Source organism: Scyliorhinus torazame, chromosome 11 (assembly GCF_047496885.1).
Source record: "Scyliorhinus torazame isolate Kashiwa2021f chromosome 11, sScyTor2.1, whole genome shotgun sequence".
Classification (NCBI taxonomy): Eukaryota; Metazoa; Chordata; class Chondrichthyes; order Carcharhiniformes; family Scyliorhinidae; genus Scyliorhinus; species Scyliorhinus torazame.
Window position 1 is genome coordinate 132,455,237 of NC_092717.1, and position 26,579 is coordinate 132,481,815.

Genomic DNA, 26,579 nt, shown 5'->3' on the forward strand with positions numbered 1-26,579 from the left:
AAATCTACCATTGTAATCACTTGTTCCCTTTTTCCTCAAATGCTTGTTCAGATTCCCCTTAAAATATCTATACTATTTGCTTCAACTATTTTCCGTAATAGCACATTCTCACCAATCTTTGGGTAAGGACGGTTCTTTGATTTCGCTATTGGATTACTTGATGACAATCTTGCATCTAGTTGATCCCGTAAATGGAAACACTCCTCCGGGGCAGTGGGGGTACATGCGACAGATACGTTGCCAATCCAATTTGAGGTGGCGTAGCCAATTGCGGGCCAGCAAGCTGGGTCCTCCTCCGCGAACTACCACAAAGGGCAAACATGCCGACTAGTCCCCGTATGCCACGGTCATGTGGGTGATTCCCTCAATAACAAATGGCTCTCCAGTATACATTGGCAATCGGGAAAGGTCCATAATCTGGAGACTGGACTTGATAATGTTGAACGTCTGGCGGCACTGGGACTGTTGCTTCGTATTGAGCTCCATTTCAATGGGTGTCTGTTTAATTTTAACGCAATTTGGATGGGTATGTCCCTGGGGGCAGTAAAACCGTGTAATTGCTGGTACTCATCCTTCTGCTCCTCCTCATAGAACGCTCGGCCTCTTGGGCGGGGTGGGGGGGGGGGGGGGGGGAAGAGAGTCTGTAGCACATGGGGTTACGGTTGAGAATGGGGTCCTCACAGCCTTGTCCACTATCCTGGCCCTGTCTGCAGCGCCGAGCTCGCAGCCACTGTCTTGGTGTTCTATTTTGGGGGAATCTTCCCAGACACACCTAGGTGTGCCACAGCGACAGCCTTGGGTCCTGTGGTCGCTCTTGCTTCGAGGCAGCTTGTCGTCCGGACCAGTCAGTCAGCGGTCGCTCCGGCGGCCGAGGTTCAGGACCACCAAGCCCAACAACGTTTGGACCCCGCGCTCCATGCTCTCTCGGGAAATGCCGATGTCCACTGCCCTCTGGAGTGTTAAGTCGGCCTCCGCAAGGAGTCGCCTTTGGGTATCGGTGTCTAGGAACCCACAAAAGGTCCCACAAGTGTTCAGACAGTGCAGCCCCAAACTTGCCCGTGGCGCCGAGCATCCTCAAGCGCGACAAAAAGTCGCCATTTCATTCTCCTTGGGCCTGAACAGGAACCAGCGGACCATTATCGGGGGCTGTGGGTTAAGGTGTGCCTCGACCAGGGCCACAAATGTGGCGAAAGGTTTGGAGTCTGGATGCGTGCAGTTCTTGACTAATACATAGGTGGACCCTCCGACTGCCTCCAGAAGGATAACGGTCTGCCTTTCAACCTCTACCAATTCCGTTCGACCAAAAGGTACCCGTTCTATATATTGGGTCCAGTCATCGGTACCTTCATTGAAATGGTCAAGTTTCCTGATGTGCTGATCTCCCTGCCCGGAGTGGAGGCCCCCGTGGGTTGAACGAAGTGGGTCGGCTGTAGAACGCACAGTGGCTGCGGCAGCTCCATTTCACTCTCGTCGCCAGTATAGAACCCGAACTGGAAAGACAACAGAAACAGTAGGGTAGAAATTAATTACAGGTTTATTATGGTGTGCGCAAAACTATGAAAGACTAACTCCTTCCCCGAAGGGCCACCCTCCCTGACCTGCACCCAGGTCAGCGCTTTTATACTGTATGGTTTTTCCCTTGTTAAGGGAAACCCCCAGTTCCCATGGGAGTTCATACTCTGCTGTATAAGGGAGAAATCGAATGAAGCCACAGTCCTTGGCCTCCAAGGGGTTATAACAGTGACCACAACTGCATGCACGGTTGCATTAAGATTCAATACTTGTTTGGCATAACTTCGTTATGTTACAATTCTATTCCTCCAGAAATAAAGCCGCCAAGTTTGCCTTTTTATGGTATTTGACCTGTGGCACAAATTTTACTGATCGGCGTTTTATTTGGCAAGATCTATCCCTTTGTTCTTGTACTTCATCTATTCTTGGGCGATACTGTAGCACAATGGTTAGCACTGTTGCTTCACAGCTCCAGGGTCCCAGGTTCAATTCCCGGCTTGGGTCACTGTCTGCACGTTCTCCCCGTGACTGAGTGGATTTCCTCCGGGTGCTCCGGTTTCTTCCCACAGCCCAAAGATGTGCAGGTAAAGTGGATTGGCCATGCTAAATTGCCCTTAGTGTCCAAAAACCTTAGGAAGGGTTACTGGGTTAGGGTGGAGGTATGGGCTTAAGTAGGGTGCTCTTTCCAAGACTCGATGGGCCGAATGGCCACCTTCTGCGCTGTAGATTCTATGGTTCTTACACCTTCCAAAATGTACTACCTCACATTTGCGTGTTGAACTGCATTAGTTAATTATTTGTACATTCTGCAAGTTTATTAATGTCGTCTTGTAATTCATTGCAGTCCTACTCCGTATTGGTGTCATATCATCTGAAAATTTAGAAATTTGTCTTTGATTCCAATGTTTAAATCATTAGTGTAAATTGTGAACAGCAATGGTCCAGCATTGAACCTTTTGTAATGCTACTTCCTACCTTCTGCCACTTTGAAAACTACCCTTTTTTTTTCTCACCCTCTGTTTTCTGCCTCAAAGCCAGCCAACAATCCACTCTGCCACTTGTCCCAACTATACATTCTCTGACCTTATTCGTTAGACTAACCTGGAGCTTTTTGAAAATCAAATTAATTACATCTACTCCATTATGTTATGGACGCCAGGTCAGCTCCAACAGAGACTGGACCAGATGCCATAGGTTTTAATGCGGTGCGGAAAGACCGATTCGTTCCAGCAGTGATAATATGAGAAATAGGGCTTAGTTATTTTATAACAAACTTTATTAAAATGAAAGAAAAGGAAACATTTTTTTTGTTATTTTTTTAATAAACATTTTATTGAGGTATTTTTTGGTTTTACAACAACGACAGCATAAATATACATAAGCCTGTAAACATAGTGCAAAAAAAAAGCCTGCTACCTCCCTTGCAGGTCCCACCTTTATTAACCCCTACTTTAAACTAAACTAACCCCCCCCTTCTGCTGACGATTAATTTTCTGCAAAGAAGTCGACTAACAGTTGCCACCTCCGGGTGAACCGTAACAGTGAACTTCTCAAGGCAAACTTGATTTTTTCCAGACAGTGAAAGCTAGCCATGTCAGTAAGCCAGGTCTCCGACTTCGGGGGCTTTGAGTCCCTCCAAGCTAATAGTATCCGTCTCCGGGTTACCAGGGAAGCAAAGGCCAGAATGTCTGCCTCTTTCCTCCCCTGGATTCCCGGATCTTCCGGCACTCCAAAATCGCCACCTCCAGGCTCTGTGCCACCCTTGTTTTTAACACCATGAACACGACGTCTGCAAACCCCTGCCAGAATCCCCTGAGCTTGGGCATGTCCAGAACATGTGGACATGGTTCGCTGGCCCCTTGCACACCTGTCTTCTACACCAAAGAACCTGCTCATCCGGGCCACTGTCATGTGAGCCCGGTGAACGACCTTGAACTGTATCAGGCTGAGCCTGGCACATGTTGTGGACGCGTTGAGTCTACTCAACGCATCTGCTCAGAGACCATCCTCTGTCTCTCCTCCTAACCCCTCCTCAGTCTGCGTGTCCTCTGACCCCATGAGCTCCTTATAGATGTCGGAGACCTTCCCTTCTCCCGCCCCCACTCTGAAAACTACCCTATCCTGAATCCCCTTTAGTGGTAGGAGCGGGAAGGTTGAGAACTGTCTACGCAGGAAGTCCCGCACCTGCAGGTACCTAAATTCGTTTCCCCTCGCCAATCTGAATTTCTCCTCCAGCTCCCTCAAGCTAGAAAAGCTCCCTTCTGTAAACCTATCCTCATCCTCTCAATTCCTGCCCTCTGCCATCTCCGAAATCCCCCCTCCATCTTTCCTGGGCAAACCGGTGGTTGTGACAGATTGGGGACCAGACTGATGCTCCCTCCGCTCCCACATGCTTCCTCCATTGCCCCCAGACTCTCGGGGCTGCCACCACCACTGGGCTGGTGGAGTATCGTGCTGGCAGGAATTGCAAAGGCGCCGTTATCAGCGCCCCCAAACCGATGCCCTTACATGAGGCCACCTCCATATGCTCCCATGCCGACCCTCCCCCCACCACCCACTTCCTGATCATGGCTATATTCACCGCCCAATAATAGTTACTGAAGTTTGGCAGCGCCAGCCCGCCCTTTCCCCGGCTCCGCTCAATCATCCCCTTTTCTACTCGCGGGGTCTTGCCCGCCCATACAAAGCCCGTGATAACTTTGTTAACCCGTTTAAAGAAGGAGTGCAGAATAAAGATGGGGAGACACTGGAACACAAACCGGAATCTCGGTAGGACCGTCATCTTCACAGTCTGGACCCTCCCAGCTAGTGACAGCGGGAGCGTGTCCCACCTCCAAAAATCGTCCTTCATTTGGTCCACCAGACGGGCCAGATTAAGTTTGTGTAACCATTCCCGCGCCATTTGGATGCCTAGATACCTAAAACTTCCCCCTACCACTCTAAACAGCAGTTCTCCCAATCGCCTCTCCTGTCCCCTTGCCTGGATCACAAACATCTTGCTTTTCCCCAAATTAAGTTTGTACCCCGAGAACTGGCCAAATTCTCCCAGAATCCTCATGATTCTCCTAGGAAGTGCCTCATCCCTCTGGCCCCGGTTCCGACCCATACAGCCTACTATAAAAATCCTTAAACGCCTTATTCACCCCTGCTGAGTCTCCCACCCGGTTTCCATCTCCATCCTTTACTTTCCCTATCTCCCTGCTGCCCCCCCCCCCTTTCTAAGCTGCTGTGCAAGCATTCTGCTGGCCTTCTCTCCGTGCTCATAGATCTCCCATCCCCCCCCCCCCCCCCCTTCACCTTTCTCAGCTGCTCCACCACCCTCCCTGTGGTTAACAAGCCAAACTCCGCCTGTAGCCTCTGCCGTTCCCTTAGAAGCCCTGCCTCTGGGGTCTCCGCATACCTCCTGTCAACCTGTAGTATCTCCTTTATCAGTCGGTCCGTCTCCGTCCTGTCTACCTTCTCCCTGTGGGCCCGTATCGAGATCAGCTCCCCTCTAACTACCGCCTTCAATGCTTCCCAGACCACCGCTGCTGAAATTTCCCCCGTGTCATTGACCGCCAGGTAATTCTGAATACATTTCCTCAACCGCCTGCGCACCACCTCGTCCGCTAAGAGCCCCACGTCTAACCTCCAGTGCGGGTGCTGATTACTGTCTTTACTAACCTGTAGGTCAACCCAGTGCAGGGCATGATCGGAGATTGTAATCGCCGAGTACCCCGTGTCCACTACCCCCGTCAGTAAAGCCCTGCTCAGAATGAAGAAATCAATCTGGGAGTACACCTTATGCACGTGTGAGTAGAAGGAGAACTCCTTTACTCTTAGCTGCCCAAATCTCCATGGGTCCACCCCCCTCCATCTGCTCCATGAACCCTTTTAGCTCTTTAGCCATTGCTGTCACCCTGCCGTTTTTGAGCTTGACCGGTCTAAACCAGGGTCAATAATTGTATTGAAGTTCCCTCCCATGACCAGCTTATGCGAATCCAGGTCTGGTATATTCCCCAGCATCCTCTTTATAAACTCCACATTGTCCCAGTTTGGCACGTATACATTTGCTAATACCACCTGCACCCCCTCCAATTTCCCACTGACCATAATGTACCGGCCTCCCCCATCTGAAACTATTCTACCCGCCTCAAACACCACTCGCTTGTTGATCAGGACCGTGACCCCTCTGGTCTTTGAGTCCAATCCTGAGTGGAAAACCTTTCCTTAACCTAATCTGATCAGCTACTCCAAGGTGCGTCCCTTGCAGCATTACCACATCCGCCTCCAGTCTCCTCAGATGCGCGAACATGCGTGCCCTCTTGACCAGCCCATTGAGCCCTCTTACATTCCAGGTGATCAGTCTATTTGGGGAGCTCTTCGCACCCCCCCTCGCCGATCAGCCATCCCCTCTCTTGGGCCAGTCACCAGCCCGCCCCCGGGCAGCATCCGCCCCCGACCTCCTCTCTGTCCCTCAGCAACAGTCCCTCCCTTGTCAGCATAACATTCCCCCCCCCACAGTATCAGCACTAAATAAATCAACCCCTTTGATAAGTCCTCTCCATGCACCGATGTGGGAATTCAGTTCACAATTGCCTCTGTCATCAATTTTTCAAATCAAGTCCGGTAAAAAATCAGGGGAGAAGGTCCAAAAGTCCGACTTACTCCTTCATAGCTGCCACCTGAAGTGAAGGAAACGTTTTTTAAACATTTTCTTCAGCTCTAACACTAACAGATTACATGTAGTTTCTTGATCTTGACACAACAGTTCCCACTTTACATAATTGTGCAGCTCGCGTTCCACTTACACAAACAGGCCAAGGCAATATTTGCGTTTACAAAGCAAGTTTTCTTCTGTTAGGGAGATTTGTTCAGAGCCCTTTCCACAAATGTCTCGGTGACAACATTCATGACCTCTCTGGTTGATTTCTGTATAACTGTTCAGAACAGCATTCTTTCTCTTTCTGTCTCTAAGCTCTGCACACCCTCTCAAACAAAGATTCAAACAAAGAACAGAGCTATGTCATTCATATTGGATTGGATTTGTTTCTTGTCACATGTACCGAGGTACAGTGAAAAATATTTTTCTGCGAGCAGTTCGTACATGGAAGGAAAAGAAAATACATAATAGGGCAACACAAGGTACACAATGTAAATACATAGACACTGGCATCGGGTGAAGCATACAGGAATGTAGTATTAATCAGATCAGTCCATAAGAGGGTCGTTTAGGAGTCTGGTGACATCGGGGAAGAAGCTGTTTTTGAATCTGTTTGTGCGTGTTCTCAAACTTTTGTATTTCCTGCCCAATGGAAGAAGTTGGAGGAAGAGTGAGTAAGCTGGATGGGAGGGGTCTTTGATTATGCTGCCCGCTTTCCCAAGGCAGCGGGAGGTGTAGATGGAGTCAATGGATGGGAGGCGGGCTGTGTTCACGACTCTCTGAAGTTTCCTGTGATCTTGGGCCGAGCAGTTACCATACCAGGCTGCGATGCAGCCAGATAGGATGCTTTCTATGGTGCATCTGTAAATGTTGGTAAGAGTCAGTGTGGACATGCCAATTTCCTTGGTTTCCTGAGGAAATAAAGGCTGAGTTGTGCTTTCTTGGTGGTAGCGTCGACGTGTGTGGACCAGGACATATGCAACTAACCTTCCATTGACGGATAAAGATGTCATCAGACTCTCTGATGGGCTGATGGCTGGTCGAGCTAATTGCTCAGAATAATAATGGAACTTGCGGGGATCACCCTGGCTGAACTGGGGCATCCTGTGTATTCCTACTAACGAGGTTAAGTCTGAATGAGACAAGATAACTCAGACTGTGGGCGTATCCTTCTGACTCTGCTGCTAGCAATCTTTTCCCTCAGTCTGTTTAACCCCCAAATTGCCTGCTATATCTTGGATTCCAATTCTGGACACCAGTTCATATCTTCCTATCATGACAATTACCCGACTATTGTCTTTTCCTTAAAACATTGAATAAGGTTGCTCAAACAAGATTTTCACTTTTGAAATCCATAATGATTATTCCTGATTATATTTCTAGTTTCTAGATGCTCTTCTATTTTTAAGCATTCCATTATTTTGCCCACTGCTGATGTTAAGCTGGTCTATAATTCATTGGACATGTTCTGTTCCCCGTTATTAAATATAGGGATTATATTAACTGTCTGCCTGTTCTCTGGCACCACAAATTTTATTGTACATGCAAATTTTTCACAACAATTATTGACATTTTTCTATTTTCTATTGCAAGTTTATATAGTTTAGAATATGGAAATAAAACATTTCAACAGCTGAGCATACTGGACTTGAGAAGTAGCAAAGGAAATAAGTTACTGATAGGAGTGGTTTGTAGGGCCTCTGATAGTAGCTACACTTTTAGGACAGAACGTAAGTAAAAACAATAATGATGGATTGTAATAAAGTTAAGTGTAATAATTGTGGGAGATTTTAATCTTCTAAATTGGACAAATTAAATTTGAAAAAGTAACCTGGAGGATGAGTTTGTACAGGGTATTCTGGACTGTTTCTAAGAAAAATGCATTCTGAAACCAAGCAGGGAACAAGCTATTTCAGACCAGGTAATGTGTAATGGGACTGGATTAGTTTATAACTTTGTCGTAAAGGATCCTCTCAAACAAAAGTGTTCATAAGAACTTAAAGGCAGTTTCAAGGATATGAAGATAGAGTTGGCTAAAGTGGACTGGGAAAATAGGTTAAAAGGCAATTAGAGATGCAGTAGGAAGATACTTGCTAACTCTCAACAAAGATGTATGCTTTTGGAAAAGAATGATGTTAATCGAAGAATGCACTATCCATAACTAACGAATGGTATCAAATTGAAAGTAAAGTTGTGCAATGCTGCAAAGTTTAGTGGTACCCCAGAAGATTAGGAAAGTTTTAGAAACCTGCAAAAACATTACTAAAAAATAATGAAGGGCCAAAATTTGAATGAGACAAAAGCAGTACGTAAAATACAAAAAGACAGAACATGCCTCCACAAGTATATAAAAAAAAGAGAGTAGAGGGCAGCAAGGTGGTGCAGTGGCTAGCGTTGCTGCATCAGGCGCCGAGGTCCCAGGTTCGATCCCGGGTCACTGTCCGTGTGGAGTTTGCACATTCTCCCCGTGTTTGCGTCGAGAAGGGGGTAAGAAAACGGAAATGTTTTCATTGTAAAATGTGTTGGTGGTTTAAGAAAAGAATTGGGAAGACAGACTTGGTCAAACAGGATAAGCCAATGGGGTTTATTAAAGTGGGAAGAAAAACTGAGGTGCAACAGAGTGTACATCCTCTTCAGAGGTTGGTAGATAAGCAGGTGCCAGATATTTTTAAAGATTTTATCTGTGAGGGTAAGGTTTACTCATCTGTACACTGTGGAGTAGGTAATGAGATTAATCTTAAGGGATACGGGAGCAAGCCAAACTTTAATGATGGGAGATATGGAATAACTATTGCCAGAAAAGGTGGTAATATGTGGAATTAGTGGTGAGAGAAGTAGTGTGCCACTATGTGAGGTAAATATTGAATCTGCCAAAGCAGCTCTCATGAAACGACAGGTAGAAAACGAGGAACAAGGTTTATTAAAAATACAATCAAACTCTCTACTCCCTTAAGGGTCTCCCTCCGTGATCTCGGTGCAGATCAGGGTTTACTCGTGAGGGCTTCCCTTGTTAAGTGAAAGCCTGCCCCCGTTACTGGGAAAGTTCATATTCTGTGGAGGTCATGGGGAATCCGATCATCCTTACTCCTTGACTCTGTGGGGGTTATAACAGTAAGGTTAGAGAGTCCGGTGAAAAGTGGTGGTATGAGTTGTAGAAAAATTACCTTTTTCAGGGGTACAGTTTATCCTAGGTAATGATATAGCTGGTTCACAGGTGGGGGTGCAGCCGAAAAGTTAATGGAAAGTCAAACAACTGAGGTCTTGCAAGAAGTATATCCTGGAGTGTTTCCTGATTGTGTGCTGACAAGATCACAATGCTACAGGTTGAGACAGGAGGAAGAGAACTTGAGTTTGATCAGATGTTTGGCAAAGAACATGAGCGGATGGCAGATAAAGCAGATATCTTTAGTTCACGCAAGTTGGTTCAATTACAGCAGAAAGATTCTGAGACAAAGTAGTTTGGAAATATTCGGAAATAGAATGAGTGTGTTATTACATTAGAAATAATAAATTAATGAGAAAAATGGAGACTGTTTACATATTCAAGCAGATCAGAAATGGACAGGAGTTTATCCAAGTGGTATTACTGGTGGTGGGTTATAGATAGGAGGTTTTTGCGAGTAGTGCATGAGGTGCCAGTAGGAGGTCATTTAGGAGTAAGGAAATTCAAGCAAAAGTACAAAAATATTTCTATTAGCCTGGACTGCATAAGAATGTAATTGAATTTTGCCGTACACGTCTCACATATCAAGCAATAGGGAAACCTCCGGTGGTAATCAAACCAGCACCCTTAATACCCATTCCAGCATTTGAAGAACCTTTTACTAGGGTCCTAATTTAAAAACAAATAATAATTGTAGAGTACCCAATTATTATTTTTTCCAATTAAGGGGCAATTTAGCGTGGCCAACCCACCTAACCTGCATATCTTTGGGTTGTGGGGGTGAAACCCATGCAGACACTGGGAGAATGTGCAAACTCACACGACAGTGATCCAGGGCCGAGATTCGAACCCGGGTCCTCAGCGCTGTAGTCCCAGTGCTAACCACTGTGCCACATGCCACTCCTACTAGGGTCCTAATTGATTGCGTGGGACCCCTGCCTAAAATCAAAAGTGGGAATCACTATCTACTGACCATAATGGACGTGTCTACTAGATTTCCAGAGGCAAATCCATTAAAAAATATTACATCTAAGAGGGTTGTAGAGGAGTTAACCAAATGTTTTACTCTATATGGACGCCAATTGAAATTCATGAGATCAGGGATCTAATTTTATGTTGACGCTTTCAAGGAAGTTATGGAAATCTTGGGAATAAAGCAATTTAACTTAACACTATCATTAGTAATCACAACGTCATTAGAAAGATGGCATCACACTTAAGACCATGTTGAGGGCTTATAGTCAGGATTATCCAAAGGATTGGGATAAAGGAATTCCATTTGTTCTATTTGCAATTGGGATGCACCTAATATATCACCAAATTCAGTCCATTTGAACTGATTTTTGGTCATGAGATGAGAGGACCACTTAGTTTGTTCAAGGAGAAATTGGTGAATCAGCATTCGGAGACTGCGCTATTGGATTATGTGTCAAACTTTAGGGAGAGATTAACTATGGCTGGTGAGTTGGCTGGGAAACATTTAAAATTGTCACAACATGTGATGTGAAAAGAGGCGGATAAGAGATCAAAAAATCGTAGTTTTGTTCGTGAGGAGAAAGTACTAGTATTGTTACCAATGGTAGGTGAACCATTTAACGGCAAGATTTAGTGGGCCTTATCAAATTGAAAGGAAATTGAGTGGTGAATTATTTGATAAGAATGCCAGGTAGAAGGAAATTGTCATGTTCATGTGTTCAAAAGGTAGTTTGATAGTGAACGAAAGACTGAGGAAGTGTTAGTCATTGTAACTCTGGGAGAAGAGATAAATCTAGATGATTCTGAATTTGACATTCCTCAATTTAAATTGGATAATGAGGAAGTATTAAGGAATTGGGATAAATTATTGAGTTGCCTTCTGGAGGAAAATCAAAATGACCTAAACTAGTTATTACAGTCATATAGAGCTATGTGTCAGAATAAATTGGGGTGTATGAAAGTAATTATGCATGATGTAGATGTAGGAATTGCTATTCCCATTAAATAACATCCGTACAGGCTCAATCCAATAAAGTCAGCACAGGCACAAATGGAGATTGACAGCATGCTTAACGAAGATATCATTGAAGTAAGTTGCAGCGATTGGAGCTCATCAATCGTCATGCTACCAAAATTGAATTGAACACAATGATTGTGTGTGGACTATAGAAAGGTCAAAAGTTACAAAGTCTGATTCGTATCCTATTCATCGTTTGGAAGACTGTGTTGAAAAGGTGGGAAAAACAAATTTTATGACCAAGCTTGACTGACTTAAAGGATATTGGCAAATACCTTTATCAGACAAATGAAGGCGGTTACTACTTTTATGACGCCAAGTGGTCTGTATCAATTTAAAGTCATGCCATTTTCAATGACGAATGTGCCAGCAATATTCCAAAGACTAACCAAATAAGTTAATTTCTTGACTAAACAGTGCGCATTGACGATTTGGTGGTGTTCAGTCAAGCATGGAAGGAGTATTTGGAACATTTAAAAGAATTTTTGATTGACTACAGGAAGCTGGATTGGTGGTAAAGTTGGCTAAAAGTGAATTTGTAAAAGCTCAAACCACATTCTTGGGCCATATAATTGGACATGGCGAGATGGCCCACAGAATGTGAGAACTAAAGCTACTGGAGAGTTTCCAATACCATCAATGATGAAAGAAATTCGAAGATTTCTGGGCATGTGGTTTCCACTGGAAATTCAGGCCAAATTTCAGCAACATGGTGGTTCTACTGACTAAATCTCTGAAAAAGCACAAGGAAGTTCAGTGAACGTTGGAATGTCAGGAGGTATTTGATAATCTGAAGACTCTGTTAACCAGTGTTGATGAGCCTAACTATGCTAAGCCATCTAAGGTGGAAATTAATGCAAGTGATGTGGGTGTTGGTGCTGTGCTGCTGCAGGAAAACGCATGACAACATTTTGGTATTTATGTTGGTGACAATTCATCGGAGACAATTGTATATACAGACCATAATCCATTAAAGTTTTTAAAAATCCTACATATGTCAAGAAGAGAAAATGTGACTGCCGATGCTTTATCACAACTGTGAAGTGCAAGAATTTGGAGTGTTCAAAGCTGGAAAAGAAAGACTGAAATGGACTATGCCCATGTTTATGTTTGCATGTTTAAAATGTAAAATGATATGTATCTTAGAGTACAAGTTGTGTTTAAACATAAGACATGTTTAGAGTTAAAAGGCTTTAGAAAAATGTAGCTATCTGTTTACATTGATGGTTCATTTTTTTAAGGTATGACAAATGCAGGATTTTACATATATTGGATTATAAACATTAGGCAACTTAAGGGATAAACTTCTGGGTTAGATTGTGTTTGACTACAGTAGTCATGTTTTTAAAATAATCTTATTTTGTAAGACTAGAAAACTTTTAGGAGCCAGAGGTGAAATTGACCAGAGTAAAAAGCTTGGACTAATGCAATGTTGTTTGAGAAGGGGGAGTCCCTGGAGAGATTGTCATTGTTGGGTGGAGGTAAGGAATTTAGACATTTTTAAAAAGCCTTGAGTTGAATTCTGATGTGGCTACCCTTTAGACCAGAATTAGGGTAGCCGGGTAGCATGGTGGTTAGCACAATTGCTTCACAGCTCCAGGGTCCCAGGTTCGATTCCCAGCTTGGTTCACTGTCTGTGCGGAGTCTGCACGTTCTCCCTGTGTGTGCGTGGGTTTCCTCCGGGTGCTCTGGCTTCTTCCCACAGTCCAAAGATGTGCAGGTTAGGTGGATTGGTCATGCTAAATTGCCCTTCGTGTCCAAAATTGCACTTAGTGTTGGGTCGGGTTACTGGGTTATGGGGATAGGGTGCAAGTGTGGGCTTGGGAAGGGTGCTTTTTCAAAGACTCGGTGCAGACTCGATGGGCCGAATGGCCTCCTTCTGCACTGTAGATTCTATGATAAGGTCTTTTGTTCTCAGTCGGATAGTTAAAAAAACAATTGATGTAGTAGCGGTTTCAAGACCTGTGTATTGAGCCAGCTTCCACGTTGGGTTCTTCCCTGTGGCTCAGCTCAGTACAGAGGAACAAAACACCACAACCTGGACAGATGGCTGTTTAATCAAGCTTGTTACGTGTACATGGAGAACAGACTGGATATCGGCCAAGACCTGTTCTGCCGAACAAAGACTCAAACACCGTAATTATATAATGTTCAAAAATCAATAGCCCACTCCAGTTGGATGCGATCCAATCCCTGAAGCTGCTCCTTTTAAACTTATCCAATAGAATTGCAAGCAGTGTTTAAACTTCACCCAATAGAATTGCAAGCAGCACATGATTGATCCTCATCCTGACAGCTGCTTACAATCCCAGCAGCTTGCTGACTGTTTGTGAGAAGCAGAACAACAAAACCAGCACCCTGAATTGTTTCACAAAGACAAGATGCCAGAAGTAATGTCCTTTTGGTCAAGTTAGCTATCCTAAATCCCATTTGATTACTTATTACTGCAATGTCCTAAAAATACATGTTTAATGTTGAATAATGATTACTCAGTCCTATAATTCATCTCAATCCTTAATAAAATAACTTATGTAAAACTACTCTAGTGGCATGCTAATGATTCAGTTTTAAGAGGTATCATCGCTGAACCCCCCCCCCCTTCAACAATAATAGTATTTTATGCAATGCAGACGTGCCTGAGGACAAGGGGAAGCTGAAACAAACCAGTTGAAACAGCTTTGTTAAAACCATCCAGCCAGAGTCTGCAGGGGTTCCAACAGGAGCCAAATCTATTCTGGAAAGTATGTATTACTCTGTGCCATTGGGATGCAGGGTGGTTTGAGAGCTGAATGTTATTTAATTGGGAATAGAGATAGTAATTAAGGATATTGTATTTACTTTATTGAATAGAATTGTTTAAGGGGTAATTGTAAGCTATTTTTGGGTGTGATAAACGTTTAGCATTGTGTTAATGAAGTTTTGTTTTCTGATATCAAATCCCTTTTTCTTTGTACAATCGCTCCTCGAGTGAAGTAGTCTTTCTACACAGTCTTACAAATTCAACAAAAATATTGGCGTTTTGGTTTAATATCCTAGTTGCTGTTGCGGTCTGGTCTGGGATTGTAATAGGGAATTTAGGACTAGAGGATATAGTTTAAAAGTAAGGGTCTCCCATTTAAGACCGAGATGAGGAGCTCCTTTTCAGCGTCGTTAGTGTTTGGAACTCGCTTGCACAGAGAGCACTGGAAGCTGGGTCATGGAGTATACTCCAGGTTGAATTAGACAGATTTTTGATTGTCAAAGGAGTTGAGAATTATAGGGGATAGACAGGAAAGTGATATTGAGGCCTCAGTCTGATATTTTTGATGTTATGAAAATATCTTCAAGTTTATGGTGTAACATTAAAAAGAGATAATGTTCTAAAAATGGACATGGAATTGTTTGTGTATTCCCTCTCTTAGCTTGAAACAACTCAATGTAGGTAGGGTAGCATTTAAATTTACCTTTAATTTGGGCAAATTTCTTTAAAGCCTAGCTGAGAATACTTTTTGTATAACATATAGGTGGTTCTCGTTCTTCATTCTCTTATTATTATGGCAGACACATTTATTAGGTACAAATATTTTCTCTGTGTGAAAAAGTAAATCTCATGTTCCCCTACATTTGCTCAGTATCTAGGCAGAAACTTCAGTGCTGCCAAGGGAGCTTGTTGCAGAAAATGTTTATCCTGTTCACCGGCTATTTGAATCATATGGTATTTACACTATTGGAATTGTCAGAATTAACTAAGGTTTTTAAGAAGAACCTTAACACAAGAGATAAAGTCATCTCACTGACAGAAATGCAGCTAATTAAAACAGTTGAGCCTTACTGAGCAATACCGAGCGCCATGTACTGTTAGGGAAATATCCATTCTGCACACTACTTTCCTGTTTTGCTGTGCTTTGGTATGCCCAGTTTATTTGGATATTGTTCCATCTGTGAGGCCAGGGACCTCGGGAGGAGTCTGAGATGACTCGTCCATCCGCCACTTCTGGCTGAAGATGATTACAAATGTTTCAGCCTGGTCTTTCGTACTGATGTGCTGGGCTTCCCCATTATTGAGGTTGGGGATAATTGTGGAGTTGCCTCCTTGGATTCATTTTTTAATTGTCCACCGCCATTCATGGCTGGATGGGTGGCACAGTAGCACAGTGGTTAGCACCGTTGCTTCACAGCACAGGTTCGATTCCCGGCTTGGGTCACTGTCTGTGCGCATTCAGCACATTCTCCCCGTGTGCGCGTGGATTTCCTCCCGCGTGCTCCGATTTCCTCCCAAAGTCCCAAAAGACGTGCTGTTCGGTGAATTGGACATTTTAAATTCTCTCTCGGTGTACCTGAACAGGTGCTGGAGTGTGGCGACTAGGGCTTTTCACAGTAACTACATTGCAGTGTTAATGAAAGTCTACTTGTGACACTAATAAAAGATTATGTGGAAGGACTGCCGAACTTTGTTTTGATATGTAGGTTGTAAGATCGCTTAGCTCTGTCAATTGCACTCTTTGGCATGCATGTAGTCATGTGTTGTAGCTTCACTAGGTTGGCAGCTCATTTTTAGATATGCCTGGTGCTGGCATGCCCTCCTGTATTCTTCATTGAACCAGGGTTGATCCCCTGGTTTGATGGTAATTGAAGATAGTGTTATGCTGGGCCCTGAAGCTACAGATTGTGGTTGAATGCAATTCTGTTTGCTGCTGACCGTTCATAATATCTCATGGATGCCCAATTATGTCTGTTTTGAATCTATCACATTTAGCACAGTGATAGTGCCATAATATCCTCAATGTAAAGATGGTCCTTTTGCTATGATCACTCCTAACTATACTGTCTTCGCAATTAAAATCAGGACGCTAAAGATGAGTTCAGGTAACTTGTAAAGTGTGTGGGTGGGGGAAATTACATAGGTGGGATAGGTGATGGACTTGTAATTAAGGATGAAAGTTTTAGCATGGTGCAACTGAGCCTTTTGTGGTGATGGAAACTGAAGTCCTTTTTATCTTCCTTACTTCTTCCAAGTGTCATGAGAGTTAATCGATCCAGAGTTACTGTTGAATAAAAATGGTGGCCTTTAATTTCTTATTGGACTATGGATAAGAGTTCAATCAAAGGATTTCTTTGGATGATAAATTTCTTTGTAACCTAGAGCAAATATGTACTGATGACTTAACAGGCGTTAATTGGAGCCAACAATTTTCCATGAGCCGCTTTTTATATAAAACCTGTTCACATTAGTTTTTCTGGTGTGTCTATGTCACAATTCGCATAAACATCGGAGAACATGTTTCTTTACAGTATATAAACACTCAGAAATCTGCCCCAATCAGAAATCTACGTTTTACAAAAAAATAACTTGTTTAAGGAAAAAAATATACTTAAAACACACACTTTGCCTGGGAGTACTACTTAAGTGTTTCTGTACTGCTTAAAAACTATTTCATGGATGTGAGTTTTGTATAATCACTATTTTGTTTTGTACCAACAGGGATTTCTAGCTAATCAGAAGAGAGCTGAAAACCTGAAAGACCCATCTGTTCTTCCTGATTTATGTCTGAGTCATGCAAATCAGTTAATGATTATGTTAACAAACCACAAGAAACTGCTGGATATTAAACAGAAATGTACCACTGCTAAACAGGAGCTTGCAAATAATTTGCAAGTCAGACTGAAGTAAGTTTGATCATGCTTGAATTTTATCAGAAATTCTGGAAAGAAGATGGTAATTACCAGCCTCCACAAAAAAGGAGTTATTTTTATTTCACAACTTAGTTATTGGAGTATGTGACATATTTTTAGTTTAGAATTCTTTTTAAGTGAAGTGTCTTTTATGTAGGTCAGTCATTTCAATTTCTTTGCAGACTTGGAATTCAATTTATAGGTAGAGCTGGAGATGAATTGATATCCTTCCAAGCTCCAAAATATACTATCCTAAAATATGCTAAATATACAATAGGTATATACTCTGCTTGAGGCACTGTGGGTGTAGGAACTGATGCCCCCATCTTTTAAACTGTATAAGCTATCTTTTAAATTTTTCCCCAGCACCATATATATCCTGTTAACACAATTACCATTATTTTTGGACCCATTCTGAACTTGGAACAGGGGATATTTAATCTTCAAACATGAGCATTGTTTTGAAATTTCCAATGCCAGCACTTTATGATTGTTGTACATTACAGCTTAAATGTTAAAATAAAATAGCAATGTGAATATTTAGATGAAGGTAACTATATTTGCTCTCTGAAACATTTACTAACAGGTGTGTGTGTACACATATGAGAACACAGGACTTAGGACCATGAATAGGCCATTTGGCCCGAGTGTGCTATCCTATTCAATGTGATGGTGATTGATCTGGTTATGGTCTCAACTCCACCTTTTTACCCCCCCCATGTCTATCAGAAATCTAATAAGCCTTAAATAAATTCAATGACTGAGCCTCCACTGCTTTCTGGGGAAGATAATTCCACATATGAATAGCCTTCTATTTATATAAATTCTGAATAGTTTTTTTGTTATATTTTAGAGTACCCAATATTTTTTTCCAATTCGGGGCAATTTAGTGTGGCCAATCCACCTACCCTACACATCTTTGGGTTGTGGGGGAGAATGTACAAATTCCACACGGAACAGTGACCCAGGACCGGGATTCAAACCCGGGTCCTCAGTGCCGTAGGCAGCCGTGCTAACCACTGTAGATTCTGAACAGTTGAGGCCCCAGCACTGATCCCTATGGCATTCCACGAGTTACAAGTTGTCAACTCGAAAATACCAATTTATCCTATCTCTGTTTCCTGTTAGCTAAATAATCCTATATTTGTGCTAAAATGTTACCTGCCCCATCCACTTTATCCTTCTGTGCATTCTTCTGTGCAGTAATATTTGATGTAGCATCTATCTAATGCAGTTTGGAAATTGTAGTATGCCACAGCTGCAGGTTTGTTTCATGCATGTTGCATAATGGAACTAGCAATTTCCCTATGACCGATATTCTGCTAATTGGCCTGTAGTTTTCGTTTTTCTGTCTCCCTCCTTTCTTGAATATAGGTGCTACATTCACTACTTTACAATTCATTCACTGGGGCCCTTCCAATTTTGGAAGGTTATAACCAGTGCCTCTACTATTCCTGCAGCCACTTATTTTAAGACCCGAGGATGCAGGCCATCAGGTCCTCGGGACTTGTTAGCCTCTGGATCTGATAGTTTCCCAGCATTTCTTTCCCTGGTGATGGTGATTGTTTTATGTTCCTATCTTCGCCTTCATCCCTTGATTTTCAAGTATTTTTGGAAATTTTGTAAGTGAAAATGGAGACAAAATAGCTGTTCAGCACCTCCATGATTTCTTTAATTTCCATTATCAATTTCCTAGATTCACTCTAGAGAGCCAACACTGGATTTAGCTACGTTTTCCTATTAAATATTTGGAGAAATTCTTACTATCTTTTTATATTACTAGCTAGCTTTCCCTCGTACTCTGTGCTCCCTCTCTTTTTAGGGCATTGGATCTTAAAAATTTGTCCAGTCTTCTGACCTATCACAAATCTTTGCAGATTTAGAGTCATACAGTACAGAAGAGGCCCTTCGTGTCTGCACCGAGAAAACTACACTAACCCTGCACTAATCCTACTTTCCAGCAATTGGCTGCATTCCAGACTACCACCACCCTCTGGGTGAAAAATAAGTTCCTCAAATCCCGTCTAAACCACCTGCCCTCATTTTAAAATTATGCCCCCTTTTTACTGACCCTTCAACTAAGGGGAACAACTGCTTCCTATCTTCCCTATCCATACCCCTCATAATCTTATACACCATGTTCTAAATCAGACCCCCCCCCCCCAACTCTGCCTACTCTGCTCTAAAGAAAACGACCCAAGCCAACCTAGCCCCTCTCAACTTCCTGTTTCAGCCATGGATGATGCGTCTTTCACCAAGAGTCTTAATTTCTTGCTTTTTGAGAGTTAATATCTCTTTAATAATTTGCACTGTGTCTCTACTGTCCTCCTATTTGACATAATTTCCTAGTTCCTAATCAGCTCTGCCTATATACCTTTAGAGTTTTAGTTTTAAAACACCAGTATTAGACACTTACTCTCCCCATCCCACTTCAATTCGATCATGTTATGAGCTATGTCACCTAGAGGCTCCTTGCATGGTGGCGCAGTGGTTAGCACTGCTATCTCACAGCGCCAGAGACCCGGGTTCAATTCCGGCCTTGGGCAACTGTGTGGAGTTTGCACGTTCTCCCCGTGTTTGCGTGGGTTTCCTACAGGTGCTCCGGTTTCTTCCTACACTCAAAAGATGTGCAGGTTAGGTAAATTGGCCATGCAAAATTGCCCCTTTGTGTCTAAAGGTTGGATGGGGTTCTGGGGATAGGAAGGGGAGTGAGTCGGTTCAGACTAAATGGGCCGAATGGCTGCCCCCTGCAATTCTATGATTCTTCTATGATTATTGATTAATTCTGTGTCATTATACCTTACCTGGTCTAGAATTCCCCGGCTTTCGAACATATTGCTCTAAGAGAATTCACTCTGTCAACTCAGTTTCAGGCCATCTTTGTCAATCTGATTTGTCTGGCCAACATTTATATTAAAGTCATCCATGATAATCGTGATATCTTTGTTATACACCTCGCGCAAAGTCCCTAACCTGCAGATACCTGAACTCACTTCCCCTCGGCAGCTCTACCCTCTCCCTTAGCTCCTCCAGAGTCGCGAACCCTTCCTCCAAATACAAATCGCTCACCTTGACCAACCACACTTCCCTCCACCTCCTGTATACACTATCCATTCCTCCCTGGCTCAAATCCATGATTCTCGCAGAGCAGCGTTAGCACTGACATCCCTTCCATCCTAAAATGCCTCCTCCGCTGATTCCATATCTTCACCGTGGACTGCACCACTGGGCTCCCTGAATATCTTGGCTTCCGTCACCATAGCCCTCAAACTACACCCCTTACAAGATTCCTCCTCCATCCTAACCCACTCTACTCCTTCTCCTTCCCACCACCGTTGCACCTTGTTCACATTCGCTGCCCAGTAATAATGAAGCAAGTTCGGCAATGCCAACCACCCACCTGCTGCCTCTGCAGCAGGATCCTACTCACCCTCGGCACCTTCCCCGCCCATACAAAGTCCGAGGTGATCGTGTCCACTTGCCGAAAAAAAGCCTTTGGTATAAAGATTGGGAGAGTTTGAAAGATAAACAAGAACCTCGGCAGAATATTCATGTTCATCACTTGGACCCTCCCCGCCAACATTAAGTGCAGTGTATCCCACCTCCTAATATCCTCCCTGGCCTCCTCCACCAGCTTTGTTAAGTTCCACTTATGGAGCCCCGTCCATTCCCTCGCTACCTGAATCCCCAAATACCTAAACCTATCCCTCGCTACCGTAAATGACATCCCCACTAAATTAGCCCGTTGTCCCAGCTCATTCACCGAGACTACCTCGCTTTTCCCTACATTCAGTTTGTATCCTGAGAAACCCCCAAACCTCCCAGCAGGCCCTTAATCCTTCCCATACTCTCCAGCGGAACCGAAACAGACAGCAAGAGGTCATCGGCATAGAGCGACACCCGATGCTCCCTCTGTCCCCTCATACCTGAATAATACCTGAATTATTTGCATATAAATAAAGTATCATTAGCTTCATCTTCATTTTGGCAGCAAATTAACAATACACCGCACTAAAATATCTGAAGGTATTTCTTCAAGCAACATTTGTAGGAAATAAATATAATACTTACAAATTAATTACAGATTTCAATGTCATAATATGCACCCATACACATCATGAGGTAAAAACAGGCAGTGACAGACACCCAGGTTAGCCAATCAACATACAGCACAGAACACAACAAATCACCAGACAGAACAGCAGAGGAGGAGGCTTCCAACTAAAAAACACACGAGGCATCACTCTGCCTCTTTCCACTGGTGACAACTGTAGTGACAGTCAGGGTGTATATATCAGTCAGCACGTTCTACACGTGGATCAGAGCTAGCCTGGTCTAGTAAGTTTGAGTTACTACACTTAGAGTAGTAGAGTGTCAACCCATAGCCAGCTGTGTGCATTGTTACATAGGTTCGATAAATCGTATTGAACCAACGCCTACGTTTGGTGTATGCTTTACCGTTCATCTGCATCTTGTTGCAGTCCGTGTTACCCCAGGGTGAATAACACGACATGATACCAGGAGTCTACTTCATCTAAGTAATTTACCTTGAATAATTCATTGACGACCAGCAAGTGCCTTCCAGTGGCATGGAGACGATCCAGGCACCTCGAATCTCGGCGCCAACTGGCGGGTCTTCAAGCAGAAATTCAGTCTATACATTGAGACCTCGAGGATGCGTTCGATGCCAGAAAAATCGCGCTGCTCCTATCGACTGCGGGGGACCAGGCCATCCAAATCTCCAATTCGCTCACTTTTGCCGACCGCGAGGACAAGACCAAGTTCCAGACCGTGTTAGCCAAATTCGACAGTCACTGTGAAGTCGAAACGAAGGAGAGTTTTAAGCGCTATGTCTTCCAGCAACGCCTTCAGGGTAAGGGTGAGCCTTTCCAATCCTTTCTAACTCATCTCCGCATATTAGAGCAATCCTGCAACTACGGTGACACCGCTGATCCCCTTATCAGGGACCACTCCGACGCCCTGCGGGAGCAGCTCCTAAAAATAAAAAACACGACCCTGCCAGTAGCCATCGAGACGTGTAAAGTGCATGAACAGGCGCAAAGTCGCTACTCCTGCCTTAAATCGGCAGAACAGGCCCAACTTGCCTTCCACGAGGCAGAGAGTGTACAGGCCATCGCCCGAATGCGGCGCCTTAGCATCGATGAAGGCGGCCATTTTGCGCGCTTTTCCCGGGGTCCCACGCATGCGCACCATGAATGGGAGAACAAAGCGGCCGAAGACCACACTGCGCAGGTGCGAGCGGCGGCTGACCGCACTGCGCATGTGCAACGATGCACAGAGCATTACGACGTCAACGTCATGACGTGCCTGAACTGCGGCACCGCCCACTTAAAGCGGCAATGCCCTGCAAGAGGCAGGCTGTGTTTAAATTGTGGGAAGCCTGCCCATTATGCAGCCTTGTGCAGGTCTGCACCTCCGATCGTGGGCCAGCGATCCCAGTTCCAACGCAAACGAGTTTGAAGTGTGCAGCAAGAGCTGCTGGATTCAGAACCTCGTAATACCACGGATCCCGAGGACGACTGCCTGGATACCCCATATCATGTGGGCATCATTACCACGTATGACAAGGCCTCCTCAAATTCAGCAACGCGCCAACCCATCCTCAACGTGGATTCTGCGGACGAATGGCGTGCTGTCGTGAGAGTTAACCAATGCAGCATCTGGTTCAAGCTGGACACTGGTGCTTCTGCCAATCTCGTATCTCAAGCAGATCTTGCTCGCAGCCAAAAATTCTTCCGCCGGCCTGCCAGCTGCTTGATTATAATGGCAATGCCATTACTGCGTTAGGGTCTTGTCACCTGCATGTCTCCAACAAGGCCATCAAAGCCACACTGCGATTTGAAATAGTCAAGCCTGACTAGGCTTCCTTGCTTGGTGCCCATGCATGCAAGCTACTCAATCTCGTCCAGCGCGTACATGCCATGTCCTCTGCCAATATGAATCTTCAGGCTGACGTTGACAAAATCCTGTCACAATACCCGGATGTGTTCAGTCGGATGGGCACGCTGCCGTCCCGCTACAAAATCTTACTCTGGCCTGATGCCACGCCTGTGATCCATGCACCATGCCGGGTGCCAGCTCCTCTGAAGGACCGTTGAAAGGCGCAGCTGCAGGAGCTCCAAGACCAGGGTATAATCTCTGTTAAGTGACGGAACCGACTGACTGGGTCAGCTCGATGGTCTGTGTGACCTCTGGAGAATTGCGCATATGTATAGATCCCAAGGATCTTAACCGAAACATAATGCGGGAACACTACCTGATCCCGAAGTGGGAGGAGCTAACCAGTGAGATGGCACGTGCCAAATTCTTCAAGAAGCTAGATGCATCGCGTGGCTTCTGGCAGATACAACTGGACGAGTCCAGCAGGAAGCTCTGCATGTTTAATACACCTTTCGGAAGGTACTGTTACAACCACATGCCGTTTGGTATTGTTTCTCAAATCTTTCACAGGATCATGGATCAGATGCTGGAGGGCATTGAGGGTGTGCGGCTTTATGTTGATGACTTCATTATATGGTCCACGACCCCAGAGGAATACATATCTCGTCTCCAACAAGTCTTTAGACTCATACATGCCAACGGCCTCAAGTTGAACAAGGCCAAATGCTGCTATGGCATGTCATCAATCAAGTTTTTGGCTGATCAAATATCCCAGCAGGGCGTGCAACCGGACTAGGACAAAGTCAAGGCCATCAACACCCCTGAAGACCCCGGAAGACAAAAAGGTGGTACTCCGCTTCCTGGGTATGGTTAACTTATTGGGAAAGTTCATTCCCAACCTCGCATCACACACCACGGCTCTCAGGCAACTGGTGAAGTAGTACACTGCCTTTCAGTGGCTACCCACACATCAAGCAGAGTGGCTCGAGTTAAAGGCAAAGCTCACCACTGCTCCGGTACTAGCGTTTTTTGACCCAGAGTGGGAGACAAAAATCTCCACAGACGCCAGCCAGGACGGCATTGGTGCCGTGCTCCTCCAGAAGGATGACTCTTCGTCCTGGGCTCCAGTGGCCTATGCATCCATGGCCTAGACTCCCACTGAGCAGAGGTATGCTCAGATAAAGAAAGAGTGCCTGGGCCTCCTCACCGGTATTGTAAAGTTCCATGATTACGTCTACGGACTACCACCTTTCACAGTAGAGACTGACCACAGACCCCTAGTCCATATCATTCACAAGGACTTGAATGGCATGACATCCAGGCTCCAGCGCATTCTCCTTCGACTCCGCAGGTATGATTTCGAATTGGTTTACACACCGGGCAAGGAGCTAATCATTGCGGATGCCCTGTCTCGCGCCATCACCTCGCCCTATGAACAGATCAACTTCATCTGCCAAATTGAGGCACAAGTGCAACTGTGTGCCAGCAACCTCCCGACCTCAGACGAACGAGTCGTCAACATTGGAGAAGAGACTGTCAAGGACCCTTTTCTGCAGCGGGTCATACATCACCTTCATAGAATTTAGATTTCATAGAATTTACAGTGCAGAAGGAGGCCATTCGGCCCATCGAGCCTGCACCGGCTCTTGGAAAGAGCACCCTATCCAAGGTCCACACCTCCACCCTATCCCCATAACCCAGTAACCCCACCCAACACTAAGGGCAATTTTGGATACTAAGGGCAATTTATCATGGCCAATCCACCTAAACTGCATATCTTTGGACTGTGGGAGGAAACCGGAGCACCCGGAGGAAACCCACGCACACACTGGGAGGATGTGCAGACTCCGCACAGACAGTGACCCAAGCCGGAATCGAACCTGGGACCCTGGAGCTGTGAAGCAAGTGTGTTATCCACAATGCTACAGTGCTGCAAATGGTTGGCAGAAAGGGGAATGCCCCCAGTTCTTTAATGTCAAGGATGACCTAACAGTTGTCGAGGGGATCCTCCTCAAGCTGGATCGTATCGTTATTCCTCGCAGCCTCCAGAGCTTCGTGCTCAAACTGATCCACGAGGGACACCTCGGTATCGAGAAATGCAGGCGCAGGGCCCGGCAGGCTGTCTATTGGCCTGGCATCAACGAGGACATATCCAACATGGTCCTCAATTGTGCGACTGCCAGCGTTTCCAGCCTGCTCAGCACAAAGAAACACTCCAGTAACACAAGATCGTGACCTCTGCGAGGTCTAAGGTGGGAATCGACCTTTTTCACGCCAATGGGCGTGACTACGTGCTTATAATTAACTCTTTCTCGAGTTACCCCGAAGTGGTGAAACTGTCCGACCTCACATCAAGGACTGTCATCAAGGCCTGCAAGGAGACATTTGCCAGGCATGGTATTCTGCTCACGGTCATGAGCGACAACGGTCCCTGCTTCTACAGCCAAGAGTGGTCCAACTTCGCAAAGCTATACCAGTTCAAGCACGTTACCTCGAGCCCGCATTACCCGCAATCTAACGGGAAGGTCGAAAAAGGAGTCCATATCGTGAAGCAACTGCTCTGCAAGGCTGTGGACTCCGCTTCTGACTTTAATCTTGCGCTCCTGGTGTACAGGGCAACCCCTCTGACAACCGGTATGTCTCCGGCACAACTCCTTATAAATCGTGACCTGCGGCCCACTGTTCCGGCCATTCATTTACCTGACCTGGATCACCTCCCAGTGCTGCAAAAGGTGCAGTAACTCAGAAACCGGCAAAAGCTGACATACGAAATGAAAATGAATTGAAAATCGCTTATAGTCACAAGTAGGCTTCAAATGAAGTTACTGTGAAAAGCCCCGAGTTGCCACATTCCGGCGCCTGTTTGGGGAGGCTGGTACGGGAATTGAACCGTGCTGCTGGCCTGCCTTGGTTTGCTTTCAAAGCCAGCATGCTACTGATTTGCCTGTGCTCTCTCCGGAAGATGCTGTTCGCATCAAGTTGCCTGGTGGAGGCTGGTCAGCTCCAGCTGTTGTTGTTCGACAGGCTGCTCCCAGGTCGCTCGTGGTTCGCATGGCTGATGGATCCATTGTCAGGCGCAACAGAAGGGCACTACGCAAACTTGCCTGCCCACCACCGGATCTCACATTCCCAGCTGTCGTTATGCCTTTTCCGGACACCTCGCTCCACGAGGCCACCAATCTAACTGCAATCCCGCCTGTCAAGGCGCTGTCGTCTCCACCTCCACCTCTCAGGCGGTCGACAAGGATCCAACGCCAGCCCCAGAGATTGGACTTATAAATATTTCCTTTGTACATATTGTTCTGTATCTGCACGCTAGACACCTTACATGTACATATGCATTCACTCGCCATTTGCTGTAAATAGTTATATCTGTAAATATGTCGTATATGCTCTAAGCAACCGACAATTTTTTTTTTTAAAGGGGGGATGTCATAATGTGCACCCATGCACATCATGAGGTAAAAACAGGCAGTGACAGACACCCAGGTTAGCCAATCAACATCCAGGACAGAACACAACCAATCACCAGACAGAACACCAGAGGGGGGCTTCCAACTATAAAACACACAAGGCATCAGCACTCCGCCTCTTTCCACTGGTGACAACTGTAGTGACAGTCAGGGTGTATATATCAGTCAGCACGTTCTACACGTGGATCAGAGCTAGCCTGGTCTAGTAAGTTTGAGTTACTACACTTCGAGTAGTAGAGTGTC

At 45.0% G+C, this 26,579-nt stretch overlaps 1 protein-coding gene across 3 annotated transcripts in view; it reads left to right on the forward strand.

The window, feature by feature from the left end:
- Positions 1 to 26,579, forward strand: part of rb1cc1 (RB1-inducible coiled-coil 1) — a 250,378-nt gene that overhangs the window by 75,400 nt on the left and 148,399 nt on the right. For all 3 annotated transcript variants that reach the window (XM_072467777.1, XM_072467778.1, XM_072467779.1), the window contains one exon: positions 16,772 to 16,956. In XM_072467777.1, the coding sequence (XP_072323878.1) occupies positions 16,772 to 16,956 (185 nt within the window). The remainder of the gene's footprint in view (positions 1 to 16,771; positions 16,957 to 26,579) is intronic.